General features: G+C 41.6%; 1 protein-coding gene across 3 annotated transcripts in view; it reads left to right on the top strand.

Annotated features, from left to right (window-relative positions):
• The window catches only part of FTO (FTO alpha-ketoglutarate dependent dioxygenase), a 372,292-nt gene that overhangs the window by 252,616 nt on the left and 102,066 nt on the right, over positions 1-17,610 (top strand). The window contains exon 9 of one of the 3 annotated variants that reach the window (XM_028093848.2): positions 15,872-17,297. The exons of the other annotated variants lie outside the window; for them this stretch is intronic. Coding sequence (XP_027949649.2) covers positions 15,872-16,010 — 139 coding nt within the window. The 3' untranslated portion in view covers positions 16,011-17,297. Of the gene's footprint in view, positions 1-15,871; positions 17,298-17,610 lie in introns of those variants that run through there. 3 annotated transcript variants of the gene reach the window in all.

Genomic DNA, 17,610 nt, shown 5'->3' on the forward strand with positions numbered 1-17,610 from the left:
CCTTGGACAACAACAACCAAAATTTGCTTACCTCTCCATTTTCTTCACCTATAAAAATGTTGACCATTCATAACTAATCTTTATAGGGATCTGGTGAGAAGCATGAGGTGCCATATACAAAACCATTTTGAAATATAAATAAATAGCATATAAACACAAGTCCTTATTACCTTTATTATTGTTATTTTAAAGAACTATTTACATTTTTAGAATTACATTGTTGAACATTGAAACACTGAGCTCTTCAAGGATGGCTGATAAAAACGTTAGCAGTTCACTGGGAGTAAATTACATGCCTACAAATGAACATGCAGACTTTTCATTATCCTTGGAGGGGATTGTCTCTGTGGTGTGTGACAAAAAGCGAAGGTGGTTCATTTGTACAGCTGCTCATATAAATTGCAAAAACTCTGGGACCCGAAGTCCAAGGTATGGCAGTAGCATATAAGGAAATGAAGCTGATGCTATATTCAAGATTCCTTGTCACACGCACTTGCTGCCTAGGGATGGGAATGCTCCAGCCTTGTCCCTGACATTTTGTGAACAAGCAGCCTGTATTGGATGGTGATAAATGGATTATCTTAAATGTCATTCTGCACTGTTTTAGAGTTGCAAGGAGAGTTTTGATATTGAGTTGTTGGTTAGTATATTCTGTACCAATCCTTTATGATGAAATAATCTCCTCAAGTTACATCCAGAAATGTCAAAGTTGCTTATTTTTCAATCACCCATAGCAGTTTCTATTACAAGATATGCAGAGAAGATTGTGTAATAATGTCAAACTATTTATAGCACCGTTTCCTAGGAATCTCGGCTCTCCGGGAGTTGTTTGTGTCTTTAATACTACAGATTTGTTTTTATATTTATACAGATTTTTCTATTTCCTAATTGACTTCAGCTGAGGATGTTTCACTAGTTTTTTATAGAGAGTACATTGAAAGATTGATATTAGCATTCAAAAACTAAAACTAAGGCCGGTCTAACCCTTTTTAAATACAGAAATTCACTTCATTTGGTTTTAAATATGGTAAGTGTGTGTGGGTGTGGGTGGGTGGGTGTGGGTGTGTATTACAGCTGGTCCTAAACGTTATATGGGTGGTATAATCATAACAAATATATAAAACATGCTGTTTATTTAGGGTAAATCAGTATGTAATACTTTGGCAAAAGAAGTTGTCTTGATTATTTCATGCTGAGGTATACATTATTACATTTTTAGTATTTGAAATTCCAGGTTTAATAACATTATTACTGTTACACAGCATATAGTCATTTGTATAAAGATTTGGTCCAGTGTGTTCGTATGGAAATATGCGGAAAATAGATTTTGAAAGCATGTCTCAAATTTTACTTGGCAAAGTTATTCTAAATACTGGCTTTCCTTGCAAAAGACAAGCTCTTTCTAGACACAGATATTGAGATTATTTAGTATCTCTGTACACAGTGACTCCCTTCAGCCTCTTACTAATCTTACCCCCATCATTACTACTTCTTCACAGTCCTTTAAAAAAAAAAAAAGTATGTAAAGTGTGTTTTAAAAAATCAAAACAGTATACATAATATTGAATTAAACCATATAAAATTACTATTTTTGTAGATCAGAAGAGTCACATAGCAGCAATTTTATATGGCTCATCCTAATAGCTAATAACTTCTATCATGCTGATAGTTTACTGTATGCTAGACATGTGCTGGATGGATATTAATTTATTCATTGATAATAGTAATCCTATGAGTAGGTACTATTATTACCCCAACTTACCGATGAAAAAGCTGAGGTGCAGATTGATTTAAATAATGGTTAAAACCAGCAGCCTACGTCCAGCATCTGCACATAACCATTACTCTGCATTGCCTCTCCAGAAAAGCAGACCTCCTTTGAGTGCCCCAGCAAATGTATGGCTTTGCCCTGCGAAAAGTAATGTAATCAGCTTGGCGTGTAGCCTGTTAGATCTGCCTCTTACATACTTGCGTGCATTTATATATTACCCATAAAAATATATGGTATTATTTTGCTCTTTCCTTTCTCTTTTTCTGGCCTAGGCAGTGTCTTATGCTCCTTTCATCCCTTTCTCATCCATCCCTTCTTTCTCTTTTTTTTTTTATAAAATGGTATAATCCCTGTAGTTCAACTTGTGTTTATTTACCATAAACGGACTTAGAAAGCTGCTCACGTTTGTACGTAGAAATCTAATTAATTCCTTTTGACTGTCCCACAATATTTCATAATGTGGATGGCATATCATTCCACTTCATTTAACTGCCTTGCTCTTGATCACTATGAATTTTTGTTGTTGTTGTTCTTACAAACCATACTGGAGCGAATGTACTTTTTCATGCTTCTTGGTGTATATAGGGACTGTTTCTGTAGCCTAGATCCCAAAAAATGGTATGAATAGGTTAAATGTGTGCACATTTAGGACTTTAGTAACTGTTAAATGGCTCTCTCAAAGAGCTGCACCAATTTACATTCCCATCAACTGTGTATGAAGAATTGATATCAATTTATCACTCTTGATTATTTTATTTTTGCCACTATGATAGGTGAAAACTTTTGTCTTGTGGTTCTGATTTGCATTTACCTGATTACTGGTGAGCATCTTTTCACATTATTATTGAACATTTTACTTTTTCTTCTCATATCGTCTGTTCCTGTCCTTCACACGTTTTTTCTATTAAGTTGTTTATCCTTCTCTTTTTGATTTGCAGTTCTTTATATGTTCTGTATATTAATTCTGTTCTGTGACTTACATTTTTGCCTAATTAGCAAAATTTTATGTTTTGAAATATAGGGCTTGCTCCCCTCCCGTTATCTTTTTTTATAATTTCGTTGCTGTTCTCATGCCTTATTCTTTCAAACAAATTTTAGAATCAGGTGGTCAGATTCCATTTAAGAAATCCTGTTGGCATTTTTATTATAAGTGCATTGAATTTATAGATTTCTAAGTTAGAGAACTTTATAAGAACCTGTTTCCTTATCCATTGAAGTGATGCATCTCTTCATTTGCTTATGTCATCTTTTGTGTCTTTAGGTAGAGTTTTTTTTTTTTTAAAAGATTTTATTTATTTGAGAGAGTGAGAATGAGAGAGAGAGCGAGAGCACATGAGGGGGGGAGGGTCAGAGGGAGAAGCAGACTCCCTGCTGAGCAGGGAGCCCGATGTGGGACTCGATCCCGGGACTCCAGGATCATGACCTGAGCCGAAGGCAGTCGCTTAACCAACGGAGCCACCCAGGCGCCCCTAGGTAGAGTTTTAAAATTGTTCTTCACATCCTTTTACACTTATTTCTGGGTATTTTAGAGGGTTTGTTGCTATTGTAATGGAATTACACATACGTAGGATAGCTGCTGGGAGTTTTTATATTTATTTCATTACTTTATTAAACTCTTTTCATAGTTATGGGAGTTTTTCAGTTGATTGCCTTGGAATTTCTAGGTAAGGAATGATGGAACATGAGGTAACAGTGATGCTGCCCTTTTCATTCCAGCACAGGTCCTTTTGTATTTATATTCCTTCCTGTCTCAGCTGAGATTTCCAGCACAGTGTTGAAGAGTAATAGGGTCAGTAGCCATCTTTACATTTTTTTCAGTTGTTACTGAGGACAGTTCTGGTGTTTCACAAGTCAGTTTGAGATCTGCTGAGATTTCTGGTAAGTACTCTCTATCGAGTGAAGGAATTTTTATTCTCACTAGTGCATATTGCGTTCAATTGGACCCTAATTTTTTAGGGGGGGTAGGTTGTCTACTGAGATGGCCATCTGGTTTTCTTCCCCTCTAATTTGTAAATGTGGTGTATCACATGGTTAGATTTTGTACTGCTGAACCAGCCTTGCTCTCCTAGAACAGACCTTATTTGATCGTGTTGTAATACGCAGATGGACTTGATCTGCTGGTATTTTATTTACTGTGTTTATATCCATTTTCACAGGTGAGATTTCCCTACAGAGGTCTTTTCTCTCTAGAGACTGTAGTTAACGGGTCTTAGTAGACTTCATCCAGCCTTACCTTTTCTGTGAAGTTGACACTTTTGAAGTTTCTCCAAGGCCTGACTGGCTTTTGGTTATTTTAGCATCAAGACTTACAAGCGGTGTCCCTCACACTTTTGAACTTTATTTCTATTTAAATCTTTCCAGAGAAAAGGCATGAGTTTGCTCTTTCAACTTTTTTGCTCTTGCCTCCCAAGCTTCTTTGTGGGGAGAGAGTATGAATATTTCAGTGAAGCATGATGCTGCACCTTCATGAAACTTGTAATTGCCTCCTTTTCATTTGGCAAGTATAAATTTTCCTCTTCATTCTTTGCCCATTGAAGCTGTAGGTTTCTTTAGTCCTAATTTATACCAAATGTTCCCCTGGAAAGAGACACTATTTTATAGTGACAAACACCTGGTCTGGAGAAGACAATATTATGTCATTTTTTTGCAAGAATGTCAAGTATGTGGCATGCCTACCAGCACTCCCCCTTCTCCTGCCCGTGGCAGATGTCACTAATCTTACTGCATTTTTTCCTTCTCAACTCTTACAGAGTCTTTTCAGCACAGCATACTGAACAGCTACCACCAATCGATTGACACTTGGAACGTAGATGAAACCTCTTGCTGTCCCTAGTGTCATGGGAAGGGCATCGTGCGGAAGCCAGGAGTCCTGGGTCATTGCAGTACTTAAGTCCTCATTTCCACAACTATCCAGTGAAGAGGTTAAGCTGGGTGATCTCTGTGGATCTTCTGTTTTAAACCTTTTCTGATTCAGTTTACACACGCTCCTTCAACACTGTTTCCGGACCCCGAATTTATTTATTTTCAGGATTTGTAAACCTCTGCTGAAGGTCACATTTGGAACTGCGAGGCCACCATTTTGCTGTTTTCTTGTTCAGTTATATGCTTTTGAGATTCTAAACCCATCTGCTCTTCAGCTAATTCTGTTTTTGTTATTTAGTACTTTCTCCTGCTTTTAAAGTTAATAAATGCTCATGGTAGAAAATTCGAAAATTATTTAACAGTATGAGAAAAAGATAAAAATTACCTGTAATCCTATCTGTACTCTTTTTCACAGAATATAACCTTGTGATCATTTTCTCATTAATTACATTTCATTCAAGAATACTTTACCTCAAAATGTACAATAATGCGTTTAACCCTTATCTCTTTTTTACTTTTTTTTTTTTTTTTTTTTTTAGAGCGGGTAGCAGGAGAGGGAGAATCTTAAGCAGGCTCCAGGCCTGGTATCAAGAGTCGGATGCTTAACTGACTGAGCCACCCAGGCGCCCCTCTTTTTTCACTTTTAAATATTAGAATAGATATCTAATCTTTGAGTCTTTATTGAATACATTTCTAGATATGGAATTACAACGTGAAAGGAAGTGTACATCTTAAATTCGTAACAAATCCTAGTACTTGATAAATGTCTGTGCAATGAATGTTTGTATAAAAATTACCAATCTGATTTTCAGAAAGATGTTCCAATTTACATTTTCATCAACAGTTTTTGAGAATGCCTCTCCCTTCTCGTGTTTGGGAGCGTGGAATATTACCATTTAGAAAAAAAAATCTTGGGGCACCTGGGTGGCTCAGTCGGTTAAGCGTCTGCCTTCGGCTCAGGTCATGGTCCCAGGGTGCTGGGATTGAGTCCCATGTCGGGCTCCCTGCTCAGCGGGGAGCCTGCTTCTCCCTTTCCCTCTGTTCCCCACTCATGCTTGCTCTCTCTTTCTCTAGTGCTCTCTGTCTCAAATCTTTGCCAAATTTATGGGCAAAAAGTTACATCTCATTTCATTTCTTTGTCACGACTGGTTGGACATTTTTCATGTTTCCTGGCTGTGTATATGTGTGTGAATTTCTGTGTCTTCTGCCTATTTCCCTCCCTTCTTTTGAGGCATACATGTTAATAGATACAAAGCTGCCAGCTCATCATCATCAAAATTACAATTATACCTAATTTACAATTGTTACTAACACTGGGGACAAAATCCCAATATAGAGGTAAAGAAAGAACTAAGGGGTCTGTACATCTGACATGACTGTGCCATCACTAACTCTGCTTTCCTGGGTTCCATCCTAAAATTAAGAAGTGCTAGCCTCCAAGCCAACTCTTCTGGTGATTTCTGAAGCTTTTTTCATGCGTGCCTCCTTTCCCGTTGATCTTCAGTTTGCCCTCTCCTTGGAGCCATTTGCGTCTGCAGGGAGCCTGAAGCCAAAGCATGCTGGAGCTCAGTACGTCTCATCTCTGGACTTGAAAATATGGCTTCCAAGTTTCTGATGCTCACCAGCAGAAGGTCACTCATGGCTCTTCATGCCATCGAGAGAACCAGACCAGCTGATCTCAGCTCTGTGCATGCCCTTCTCAAGTCAGAATATGAAGACAGTAGAACCAGTCCCACCCTTAAGTCTAGAAGAACTGGTTAATCATGAAGTGAAACCACACGACTTTGCTCTTTTCTGTTGTGACTGCTAATTATTTCTGACTAGAATCCCTTGATTTATTCCTCATCCTTCTAACTTGTTGCTATTGAGGTCATTTTATCAAACAGTTGTGAAATTAGTCCCTGACCTCTTTGTGCTGGTGAGGTTACTTAACAAGACTTTTGCTACCTGGAAACCAGAGTGGCAGAAAACAGAGGCCTGCTTACACATTTGTCACGTTCCACACTTGTCGCACGGGTTATACTCCGCATCCGGGCTCCTAGCTGAGGGGGCTGGCATGAAGGAAGAGGGGCTGAAGCCCACCCACACTCCCCTCTCCAAACTGGGAGACTTTGCTTGCTCACAGGGGGCCCCTTTTTCCCATTTGCCCAAACGTGCTGGAAAGGCTTGCAGAGGCCCTGATCAGCACCTTGTATGACTTACAAAGCCCCTCTCCTTCCAAGCAGGTTAGGATCCACAGAGCTGTCTGTAAAACCTTTTGTTTGGGGGCACCTGGGTGGCCCAGTTGGTTAAGTGGCTGTGGTCAGCTCAGGTCATGATCCCAAGGTCCTGGGATCGAGCCCCGCATCGGGCTCCCTGCTCGGCGGGAAGCCTGCTTCTCCCTCTCCCACTTCCCCTGCTTGTGTTCTTTCTCTAGCTATCTCTCTCTCTCTCTCTCTCTCTGTCAGTTAAATAAATTTAAAAAGTCTTAAAAAAAACAAAACAAAACAAAAAAACCCTTTTGTTTGTAAATCCAAAGTGGCAATGAGCTTGTATTTCGGTTCCTTCTTATCATAAGTCTAAATGGGAAGTTCTTAAGTAGAGAAACAATTATATTTAAATAGCTCAGGATTCAACTGTTTTCTTTCTTGTTGCAATACAGTTGGGTTTTTCCCCCCAAAAGTAACCATAACTGGTACAGGATTAGCTGCAAAAACCAGAATTACAGATTTCTAAATTCCCACAGATTCACACTGGATACAAGTCTAAAACAGAGTGTGGCCAGTTTTCCTCACAGAGAGATAACATGGGTTCTGCACAGTATTTCAGGCCTAACGAGCTGTTATTGAATTTGGAGGTAAAGTTGTGTCAGCTATACTTCAATTAAACAAAAAAAAAATTTTTTTTTAATTTGGAGGTAAAGTTCTAGTGGTATCTGAAGGTAAAGGCCCATATTCCTTCGTATTCCACAAATCATTGCACCAGAAAAGCACAGCCATTTCCCCACTACGTAATGTTGGTGGACACGAAGGAAAACCTAAAGGCCTGCTTTTAAGAGCCATTCTGAGGGTAATTTTAGTATCTCGATCTTGGACCTCAGAGAAGAGCTCAGCAAAGGCTCACCCCACCACACGGTCTTATTAGAAAGCATCATGGAGGAGGAGCTAGGGTTCCTCTCACCCTCACTGTTGGTGAAGTTTGAGGGGTACGTCCGGGTGAAGGGGCACAGATACCTCAGCTGCACCTCTTCCCTCTCATCTGCCCAAACTTGCAAATGCGACGCAGTTGAGCGCCTTATGTGAGACTTAGAGTTTGCTTTTCATGGCGGAAATCAAAGTCAAGTGACTATTCTTAGGACTTTTATTCAAATACCACAATCAGGGAACAGATGAAGAAAAACTCCTCGGGGTGATATCCCCATGCTCTGCTGCCACAGTCAGAGGTGTTTCAGTGCAATAGCCTGCTTGAGAGGCTTCGGGTCTCTCCCACGGGGCATCCAGAAGTTACCTCTACAATACCGGCCTGTGAGAACTTGCCCCTCCCCACCAGTACAAACCCTGTCGTCAAGTGACGGAATGCCCAGAAATACAGCTCTGCTGGAAGCTATGCCCAAGAAACATAGAGTTTTCTAACTGGGCTCTCCAGCTGTGGAAACTTCGTCACCTTTCACCTGAATCTCTAATACGTTTTGCAAATGAGGAGCTGGTGAGAAAAATATGCAGCTTGAAGCTGGCAAAGCTTTAAGTGAGTAAAGCTTGTAGTGTTCAGATCATAGCCCCAAATTACTTAAGGGCTTCTGCTAACATGGAAATAAGTCTCTTTTCTGCTGAGAGATTGGATATTCAGATAGATTTTTTTATGAAGGAAATAAATATTTCAACATGCAAACACTACCCAAGCGGGTGGTGATGCTTCAAAACAGGGTCAGAGGTCAGGTTTTTTGCAGTTTGTTTTTTGGGATGGCTCCAAGTTTAAAGGTATTGCACATTACTGCCTACCCCGAGCCTCACATGGTAAAGTAATTACTGCTAGCTGGCGCAAAATATGTACATTCATTTCTATTTCCAAAGATCCTGAGATTTCTCTCTGCATTTTTTTTTTTTTTTTGGTGTGGTCCTCATTATAAAAAATAGATCACGAAGAATGATGGTTTTTCTCTATCGTAACTGTGAAAAAGTCAGGCTGAAAATGTGTGTCTGATAGGTCAATTTTGAACAGACTTAATTTTGGAGTAATATGTAAGAGTAAATAAAAATAGAATATTTTTTCCTTTAGAGGAGAATGGTATGGTTCATTTTCCTAGTTTGCCCACAGAACATGCAACAGACCCCTAGGGAATTGGGTACCTGGAGGAGAGGCTGACCTGGTGATCACAGCCAGTCTGGGTGGACTGGGGCCAGAGGCGCACATTGTTCTGAAATTCCAACACCGACTCACTCAGTGTGGCAGAATTTTGGTCACGGTTGGAATTCTTCGATAGGACTAGGGGCTTCTGAAATCTCTTTTTTCTCTGCCTTCAAATAGGGAAAAGAATTATTTGCTGGGCAGTTAATTAGTGGTTACACCAAACAGCAGAAGCGGTCAGCTCAAATCCATACAGGGCCCTCAGGTAATGTCAGTGAGTGACACAGGCTAGGGTACTACGTGACGGGGACTTGAGGGGATAACGTAGATCCAGAAGGCACACCTTCAGCCTAAAGAGGACAGCCAGTCCTTTGCTCCAGCCAATGGCTGCCATGAAGGCCATGTGGGCCCGTTGCGGTGGACTCGCCAGATTTCTTTTTTGTTTTTCCCAAAAGAAGCCAGAAATCCAGATTTTTTTTTTTTTTTAAAACGTGCTTATATAAAAACTTGGGCAACTAATCTTCTTAAAGTTGACAAATAGAAGTAACAGCTGGGTTTGGCCTACAAGCCACCTTTGTGACTTCAGCTTTCACAAATTGAACAAAGGAGGAGCTAGATGGTTGGTGGCAGAACCTTCTCATTCTCCAGGGGAAGTGTTGATAGCTTGGTACATTTCTGAACAATCACTGTTTTGCGGCTTCAAACACCATTGTGAAGAATACACTTTACTCTGAAAATGAGGGCAGCTTGTCACATCTCTGTCTTTTTTTTTTTTTTTCCTTTTTTAGTGACATAGATCCTTTGTCAAGGCTGACTTAAGGGAGTGGAGTTCCAGAAAAGTTTATAGGACAGAGCCGCCCTTAGCTTTCCTTTCTTGCTGACTTTTAACCCATCTCAAAGTAATTATTTCTCTCCTCCTCCCCTGCCTCTGGCATCAGCCTTTGGAATGTGGTTATTCTTTAAAGTTCATTCCACGGCAGGACGTTATTCACATTTCCTTTCCCAGAGCTACTAAGGCTTCAATAGAAGACAATGTTTGTACCATAGTCAAACAGATAAATCATCACTTAATGTGTGCTTTTGAGTAACTACTGGTTTAGTAATGATCAGATAGATAAGACCTTGACTAAGTCAGTGATACTGTCATATGATTATTTTAATATTGTTTCTTTTGGGCCGTCTGTTACCTTTTCTCCTGGCATCTGACTTTCTTGGGCAGAGAGTGGAATGACGGAAATCTGTTTGTTTTTCAGGGCAGAGAGGCGTGGTGGTGAGTAGAGAAATCACAGTGTGTCCTCAGCTGCCATTGATGTCCTTCCAAATAGGTGAAGTTTAGTGTAAAACCTGCCATTAACTCTTGGCCCCTGGCAAGAGTGGTACAGGGTTGCCTGTTTGTTCCAGTGGGTGTATGGGGGGGAGGGGGAGGGCAGCAATTAGTCAGTGACATTTATGACCGATTTATAAAACACAAATGAAATAATTGGTTACAAAATCAAAACAAGCCTTCACTTGTCTTTCGCAAACTTGTTCTCAACACATTGTGAAACTTTATGAACACCCTTTACAGAAAGCAGACAGCAGCCAATCCGAAGTGAAGAAGCCAAAGTGCTCGGCTTGGGGAACAGCTGTGGGACGAGAAGATTCTCAAAGTTAGGTTTCCCGTTCTCTTTCCAAACCTCCGTGTTACCACATCTGGGCAGGGAATCACCATGGTTTTGGTGTAGGATGCAATAGATCTGAGAAGGAAAATCTTTCCCACCCCACGCGTGGGAGCCCTTTTTAAAAGGTCTTTGATGAGATTCAAGTACAGGCTGTTTGTAGGGTAGTGAGGGAGAGGCAGAGCGCGGGCTGGTGGCCTTTTGCTCACCTATTAAAATACCGTGTTGAGGCACCGTTGAGGACGAACTGCCGACGTTAACACCAGATGCTGGCCCCTGGGTGATTCCCCCGGGTGATTTTTCTGTTTGCACATCTCTCAGTGCCTCACCTCCAGTCCTCTGTCTTTCCATTCTTTCGCACCTCTAGAGAGAGACATTTGCTCAATTAAATGAAAAGGGGAGCCCGAAGCTAACACTCAGGGTAGGTGTATTGGGGTATCATTTAAAGCTAATTTTTAGAGTTTGTCCATGTCTCTGATAAGGACGTTCTCGGCTTGAAACCCTTAGTTTTAGGAGAGATTTTCCATTTCCTTTTGTTGTTGTTGTTGTTGTTGTTGTTGTTGTTGTTGTTTTAATTCCTCTGAAACGTTTCAGGCCCGTGATCGAACAGGGCCTGGCTGTCTTTTATTTTTCTGCACTGCTTTGCAAAATTCAGAAAAACTGGCCGGTCTAGTTTAGAGAAGAAAGCGAATGGGAGAGTGTTTTCAGCAGGCATTCCAGTGCTAGTTCCTTTGCTTTTAGTGATGGACTGTTCTAATTTTGAAAATAATTTTACACTGCTCGAACACTCTGAACGTATAGTTTTCTTCTCAGCCTGCTTAAAATAACAACCACTGTCACCCGCTGCCTGAAATTCACTTCCGTGAAAAACGTGAGTGAAATCAAAAAGGAAAACCTAACAGTGGACAGTACTCGGCAAAGCCAGGTCAAGCCGGTTTGCGCTTCTCCAGAGTACACTGTTGAGGATTTCAGTTGTCTCAGATGGCGGCCTGGTGTTGCCTCTGCTACTTTGTGAAGACCAACCGTGTGTTCCCTTCCGCAAAACTCAACATCCTCCCAAGTGCTCTGGATCCTTCGGCCAAGCCTTCATGTGGCACATGGGAAGGGACAGGTCATAAGTACGCAACAAGTGACGTGCCGTGTTGTCCTCTGCAACAAATCCAAAAAAAAGGGTGCTCTGATCTCAGGGTTGGGAGCTGATTCCTGATTTCGGCCGAGACAGGTCTGCTTAAAACTACAATCAAGGTGATTGTATTGCCTTGGAATTCAAATTTCCAATTTAGGGTTTTGCCATATAATCTCTAGTAAGAGTGTGTCTAATCTTCATGAAACCCAGAGTCTTTATATAAACGCTCTGGATTTCCTTCCAGGTGTCTAGGCCGAGCCGAGCTGTGTCTTTCGGCCGAGCAGGAGAGACTTCTGAATGACTGGGGTATATGGAGGCAGCGTTGTGACGTCGCTCTCTTTTTGAAAGACCAACTCAAATTCTATATGCTGCAGCTTTGATCCTTTTCATTCAATTCTAAGTACACTTGTTATTACAGTAACTGTTGTTTGTATGTTATTTTAGCTTTTTACTTAGGTAGCTATTTAGCAATTTAAATGAAAATGTAATTAGGTTACATCTGTTTTACATGCATGTAATGCCACGCAGATGTAAACTTCTATTAAAGCCATATTTTCTTTTTGGCAAGAAAAGGCAAAAACAAGATTGCACCAGTCATTGGAGGACGTCCTGCTCTTAAAAAAAAAAAAAAAAAAAAAGTATATACAAAGCGCTGTGCTGTTATTTATGTGGTGGTGAGAATATATCACTTCTCTTTTTCAAAAAGTAGAAGAACAAACAAATGCCTTATAATTTATCTGGATGCAGAGTTTAGCAGGACAGTATTCTGTGGGTCTGTGCAGATGGGTGTATCCATCTCTACGCCACGCGCTGTGGAAAGGGCCACGGAGCCACCAGGAGCCTGACTTAGCTCTGCTTTAAACCGACTCCGATGAAGCCACTTTGCATTTCTTGGTTCTTGTTAAAATCCCCAGGAGTGTTAATATTTGTCCAGCCTGCCTCTCAGGCTTGTCGTGAGGGGCAGATAAGATAATGAGTGTACAGGTATTTTGAAAAGTGTAAAATGGAATTGTCAGAGACTCTTAGCAGTCTGTTTGTGTGAAAACAGCCCCTCCCCTCTGTTCCCCCCACATTTTTGTGTGTACAGTGGGGATTGAACTCAGAAATTAATCCTCCTGTTTTGGGAACCCTTGCCTCCCTTATAGCCCGTTAATAGGATTTATAAAACATCATTTCAGACAAAGTCACTTATCTTATTTGCTAACGAGACACAAAATTTGGACTGTCTGGAACCAGGTAATATTTTAAGAGTTGCCCATTTGTTCCATACATGTTCAGCATTTCAATGCAGTCATTTTTAATGGTGGTTTTTATGGTATCAATAAAAATATTTTCATATAATTCTTCCTTGTAAATATGGTTAAACTTTTAGCTTTCTGCTACTTGGTGACCTGTTAAATAACTTAATGTACTTTCAAATTGATTGTTCAGTGCCAAGATAATAAGAAGCCAGGAGGAGCCAGGTTTATGGCATTGCTCTTTTATGTTGGGGCCTTAAGCTGAGCTATGGAAAAAAAAAAAAAAAAGTCTAGCAGGGTTTGCAATATCCAGCTTCTTTGAGTTTTTTCATCTCTGATTCTGAAAGAGCACGGACTGTAATGCTTACTTCTCTTTTGTACCTGTTTTAAGAAGTTAGTGTTTTAGATGGCGAGGAGAGGAAATATTCTCTCCCTATTGTGTTCTGTCTACCATTTATTGAACACTTACTGTGTGCCAAGTGCTATTCTAAATGCCCCGTGCCTTATTTAATCCTTTGCAGCAAACTCACGGGGTATAAGTAGTGTTGTTATCCCTCATTTTTGAGGGAAAGAAACTGGAGCCCCAAGAAGTTAAGAATCTTTCCCAAGGTCATATAGCAAGCACGCAGTAGAAGGATTTTAACCTAGGCAGTCTGGCACCCATGCCTAGATTTTTTTTATCCACTGTGCTCCCTTATACCTCATACAATACCAGGGCTTTTCTCGTTGCTGTTGTTGTTTCTTTGTTTTTATTGTTTGTATCAGCTGAATCAAGCATCTGTGACCTGGAATGAATCTTAAGATACTCTTCCTCCCTGCCCTCCGTTTTTCCTGGTTCAGAAAAGCATATGTGGAAGACCTGGGTGCCACAGAAATAAAAATAAATACGACAGAGTACTCACAGTACTTACGTAGTGTAGTTCATATAGAGGGGTTTGGGTCAGGGAGTCCAGCTAAATGAAATGCCGAGGAGGATGAAGTACATACCAAGGATTCAGCCGATGTGCTCCGGAAGCCCCGGCGAGAGAGTAATCAAGGTCGAGGGAAGCTTCTCATGGCCTGGGCATGGAAGAACGTGTAGGGTTGTGCTAAGCAAAGGAGGCAGGCGGTATTTCAAGTTTCAGGAAGAGAATGAGCAAAGACTTGGAGAAAAGAAAAGGCAGGCTGGCCTGTTGGAATTGGTAAAGCCCGGAGGTAGTGAAACCTCCCGTGGACCCTGGCAGTAGGAGCACCACGCAGGAAGGAGAATGACGTTGTGGAGAGAGGGTGATGAGATTTGGCAATCGATTAGCAACAGGGAGGGAGAGGGAGGATTTGAGGAGGGTCCTGGGGGCTCTAGCCCGGTAGGCTGGTAATGATGTTAATTACAGAAGGCAGCTTGAATGTAAGACTCATGTATAGGGAGGCAGAATCAGGTAGAAGGTAAAGAGCACAGACCCTATATTCCGAGTCCTGGGTCTGAATCTGTGCTCTGCCACTTCTTGGTACAGTGACTTTGAGCCAGCTGCTTGTTGAATTCTTTGTCATCATCTCTAAGATGGAAACAGTGTTAATATTTATCCCCTAAAGCGATTGGAGAAAAGTTAATGCCTGTAGAGTGCTTAGCACAGTGCCTCTTGTCATACATTGAATAAATAGCAGTTAGCAGCCTCTTGGGCAAGTAGGCTTTTCTACCCATTTTATAGCTGAGGCTACTACAATTTGGGTAGGCCGACTCCCCTTCTGAAGTTCTGTAGCCAGAGATCCCCGTGCTTGCCTCTTGGTGCTATGCTCTGTCCTGTGAAACTCTTGGCCCTTCGCCACCCTCCCTGTCAGTGAGCGACAGGCTGAGTCTTGCAGCCTTCCTTCCATAGAGGTTGGACGTAGTAGAAGCAGGCCCTGTTTCTGCTCCTACCTTTATGGCCATCTACTGAGCATGGATTATGTGTCCGGGAGGCTATGACGTGTGTCACATACATTTCTAATGACTGAATGCAGATTGTCGTAGTCTCCCTTTATTTCTATACATTACACATTCATTTTCTCCGGACCCTTTTGGGCACACCAGAGGGAGTTGTAGCCTTCTGGGTGTGCCCTGCAGAATCGTCAGGGCCATCGCAAGTGTCTGTCTCGATGAACCGCTAGTACAGGAAGGCCACCCCAAACGTACCCTAGTCTATAACCTACATCCTAGTGTGTGTCCTTTTTTTTCTCCTTTTCAGTGTGCCCAAGTTAAGCTATTAAGTAGGTAATACACCATTAAGCCCAGATCATGGTATTTGGGAAAACAACACCCAAGCCTCGTGAATAGCATGCACTGTTAATTGTTAAGCAGCCGGTGCCGGGGGCCTGACCTCACAGCGTTTGTGTTGTGACAGCTCTTTTGCATTGCTGAGGTAAATGAATATCTGCCATGATGTTAGGAGTCAGGGATGGGTCTGGGAAGCCTGGACACAGTATCAGATCGTGTTTCACCGAGAGAACAAGATTGATTTATCGCATTACACTCGGGTGAGGTGGACCCGGCACCACTGTACCACATGCTTTTTTTAATTCCCTTGTCTGCTAAGTATGCAAGTACAAACAGCTTTAACACAATTTTTTACCTAGAAAGGAGCCTGGGGCTGCATCCAAGTACATTTAACATATGAAAATTGAGCTGCTTTGAACTTGTATGTTTTTGATAACTGCTTGGTATGCTTCCTGGAGGATCACCTGTAGGCTTTTCTCTCCAAATCCTAATCCCTTTGATTGAGTGCCAGGACAGATAGCTCTCATTGAATAATTCCAGCCTCATAATTCTTCCTTCATTCAGAGTTGAAAGGGAACAGCTCCAGATTCAATAGGCAAATCCTCAGATTTAGCTAAAGTAATTCAAACACTTTAAAACTGAAATTGTTTTGTTCTAAAATAGGGTTCAGATGGGCTACCGAATGTTTACACAAGCTAGTTGCTGCCATGAACTGCAGGATGAGGAAGAAAAACACACTTGTCTCCCCCTCGCCCCCCGCCCCACTACCCCTGCCCGGCTCCTCTCCTCGCCGTCCCTGTGACCAAGGAGGACAAGCAGTTTGAGAGTTCGAAGTTTCAAAGCAACACGGGCATAAGAACATACTTGACTCTTGTTTTTCTCTCCTCCATAAAGACCCGGCTGAACATTCCTGCTCTCCCTTCCCAGCCCCCGTCTTGGAGGAAGGAAAACAACCATGTTCTTTTTATCTTTACAAATGTGCCTGGTGGGAGCTAATCTAAACCAGTTCAAGATGCCTTTATTTAAAGCTGTTGAGAGGAACGGAAGGTGCTGCCGAATTAGAAATGAAGTAGCTTCTGGGCCCCTTGGCCATCCTGCTCCGGCCCGGCCCCCTGCCCCCTTTTTGGCACCAACCTGGATCTCTGCTGAGGTCTCTGTTTTCGAGTCCTTTCAGAGATCATGTTTACTAAAAGATTGTTCCTCTGAGTTGGACATCCTGTGTCTGTCCTATTTGGCCAGAGAGTGCTCCTGTTGGGAAAAACCATCTTCTTTCTCTCTGCGCCTCGTGCCCTATTTCAGAAGGGAGCCTGAAAAGCCATTTCCATGTTCCGCGTGTGACCGGGCCCCGTGCGCCTTATCGGAGTGGGCGTTCCCTCTTGGGTCAACGATACTTGCCCTCTTCTGGGCCACCAGAAGAAGAGAAGGACTGTAACCCATTATCAGAGTATTGGGGATTTGAGTGCCCCAGTCACGTTGAACTCGAGGCAAGGCTGGGAGATCGATTCTCTCCTGGACAGGTTCCCACTTAACGAAATGGGGCTACTTCCCTAATCACTGATACCGAACCTTGGTAAGGAAGATGGTGTATCAGTAAAGCGAGAGATGCTACGTGGCTCTAGAAAAGCTTCCCAGACTGGAGGGGAGGGCACCAGATGATGCAACAGTGATGCACACGGATCTCATCTGAACACATTTTACAGCCTCCTGTTGGACTGCAGGTTCTACCCAGATGTGTCCTAGGACTTGACCCTGCTTGCCTTGTGAATTTTGACCTAGCGATGGCACGAGTTTATTAACGGTCTTCTTCGTTAGATCCTTCCCATTTCTCCTTTTCTGTGTCTCTCCTTGGAAGGTTTTTACAACATTGTAATCATTTATAATTTTAAAATGCCTCTAATAATGCTTAAAAACAGCACTTGATTTTAATGAGTGCTGCTTAACCATGGAAGGTTTGTATCTGCATTACGGTCGATCCTTACAACAATACTTTGGAATGAAAGTAGAAAGTTTATGACACATTTTATTATATTCCTAAATGCGAAAGAGGATTCTAATTTAAAAATAAATGGCTATACTTTTTTAATTCTTATTTAGCCTCTGTAGCTGTTTTAATATCCCTTTTATGGTTGACTGGTCAATGTTTTAAAACAAGTTCTTCAGGGACTCCATGCCCATTAGTCCCTGGCAATAAAATCTGAACTTTACTAAAATAAAACATGATGCCATGGAGCAATTAAGAGGGGAACTTTCAGAGATGACTGTGAATATGAAATACGGTGATTTATTTTATTAATGGATTTGGGGAAAAGCAGCCCACCTCTTTTAAGCTCAACTATGTGTATTTGGGGGTTTTTATATTTTTAATTTATTTCTTTGTTTCTCTCAGGGCAGTAGGGGGTTCC

Source organism: Eumetopias jubatus, unplaced genomic scaffold (genome assembly GCF_037043125.1).
Source record: "Eumetopias jubatus isolate StellerSeaLion01/CBP00866 unplaced genomic scaffold, mEumJub1_p1.0 scaffold_10, whole genome shotgun sequence".
In the NCBI taxonomy this organism is placed as follows: domain Eukaryota; kingdom Metazoa; phylum Chordata; class Mammalia; order Carnivora; family Otariidae; genus Eumetopias; species Eumetopias jubatus.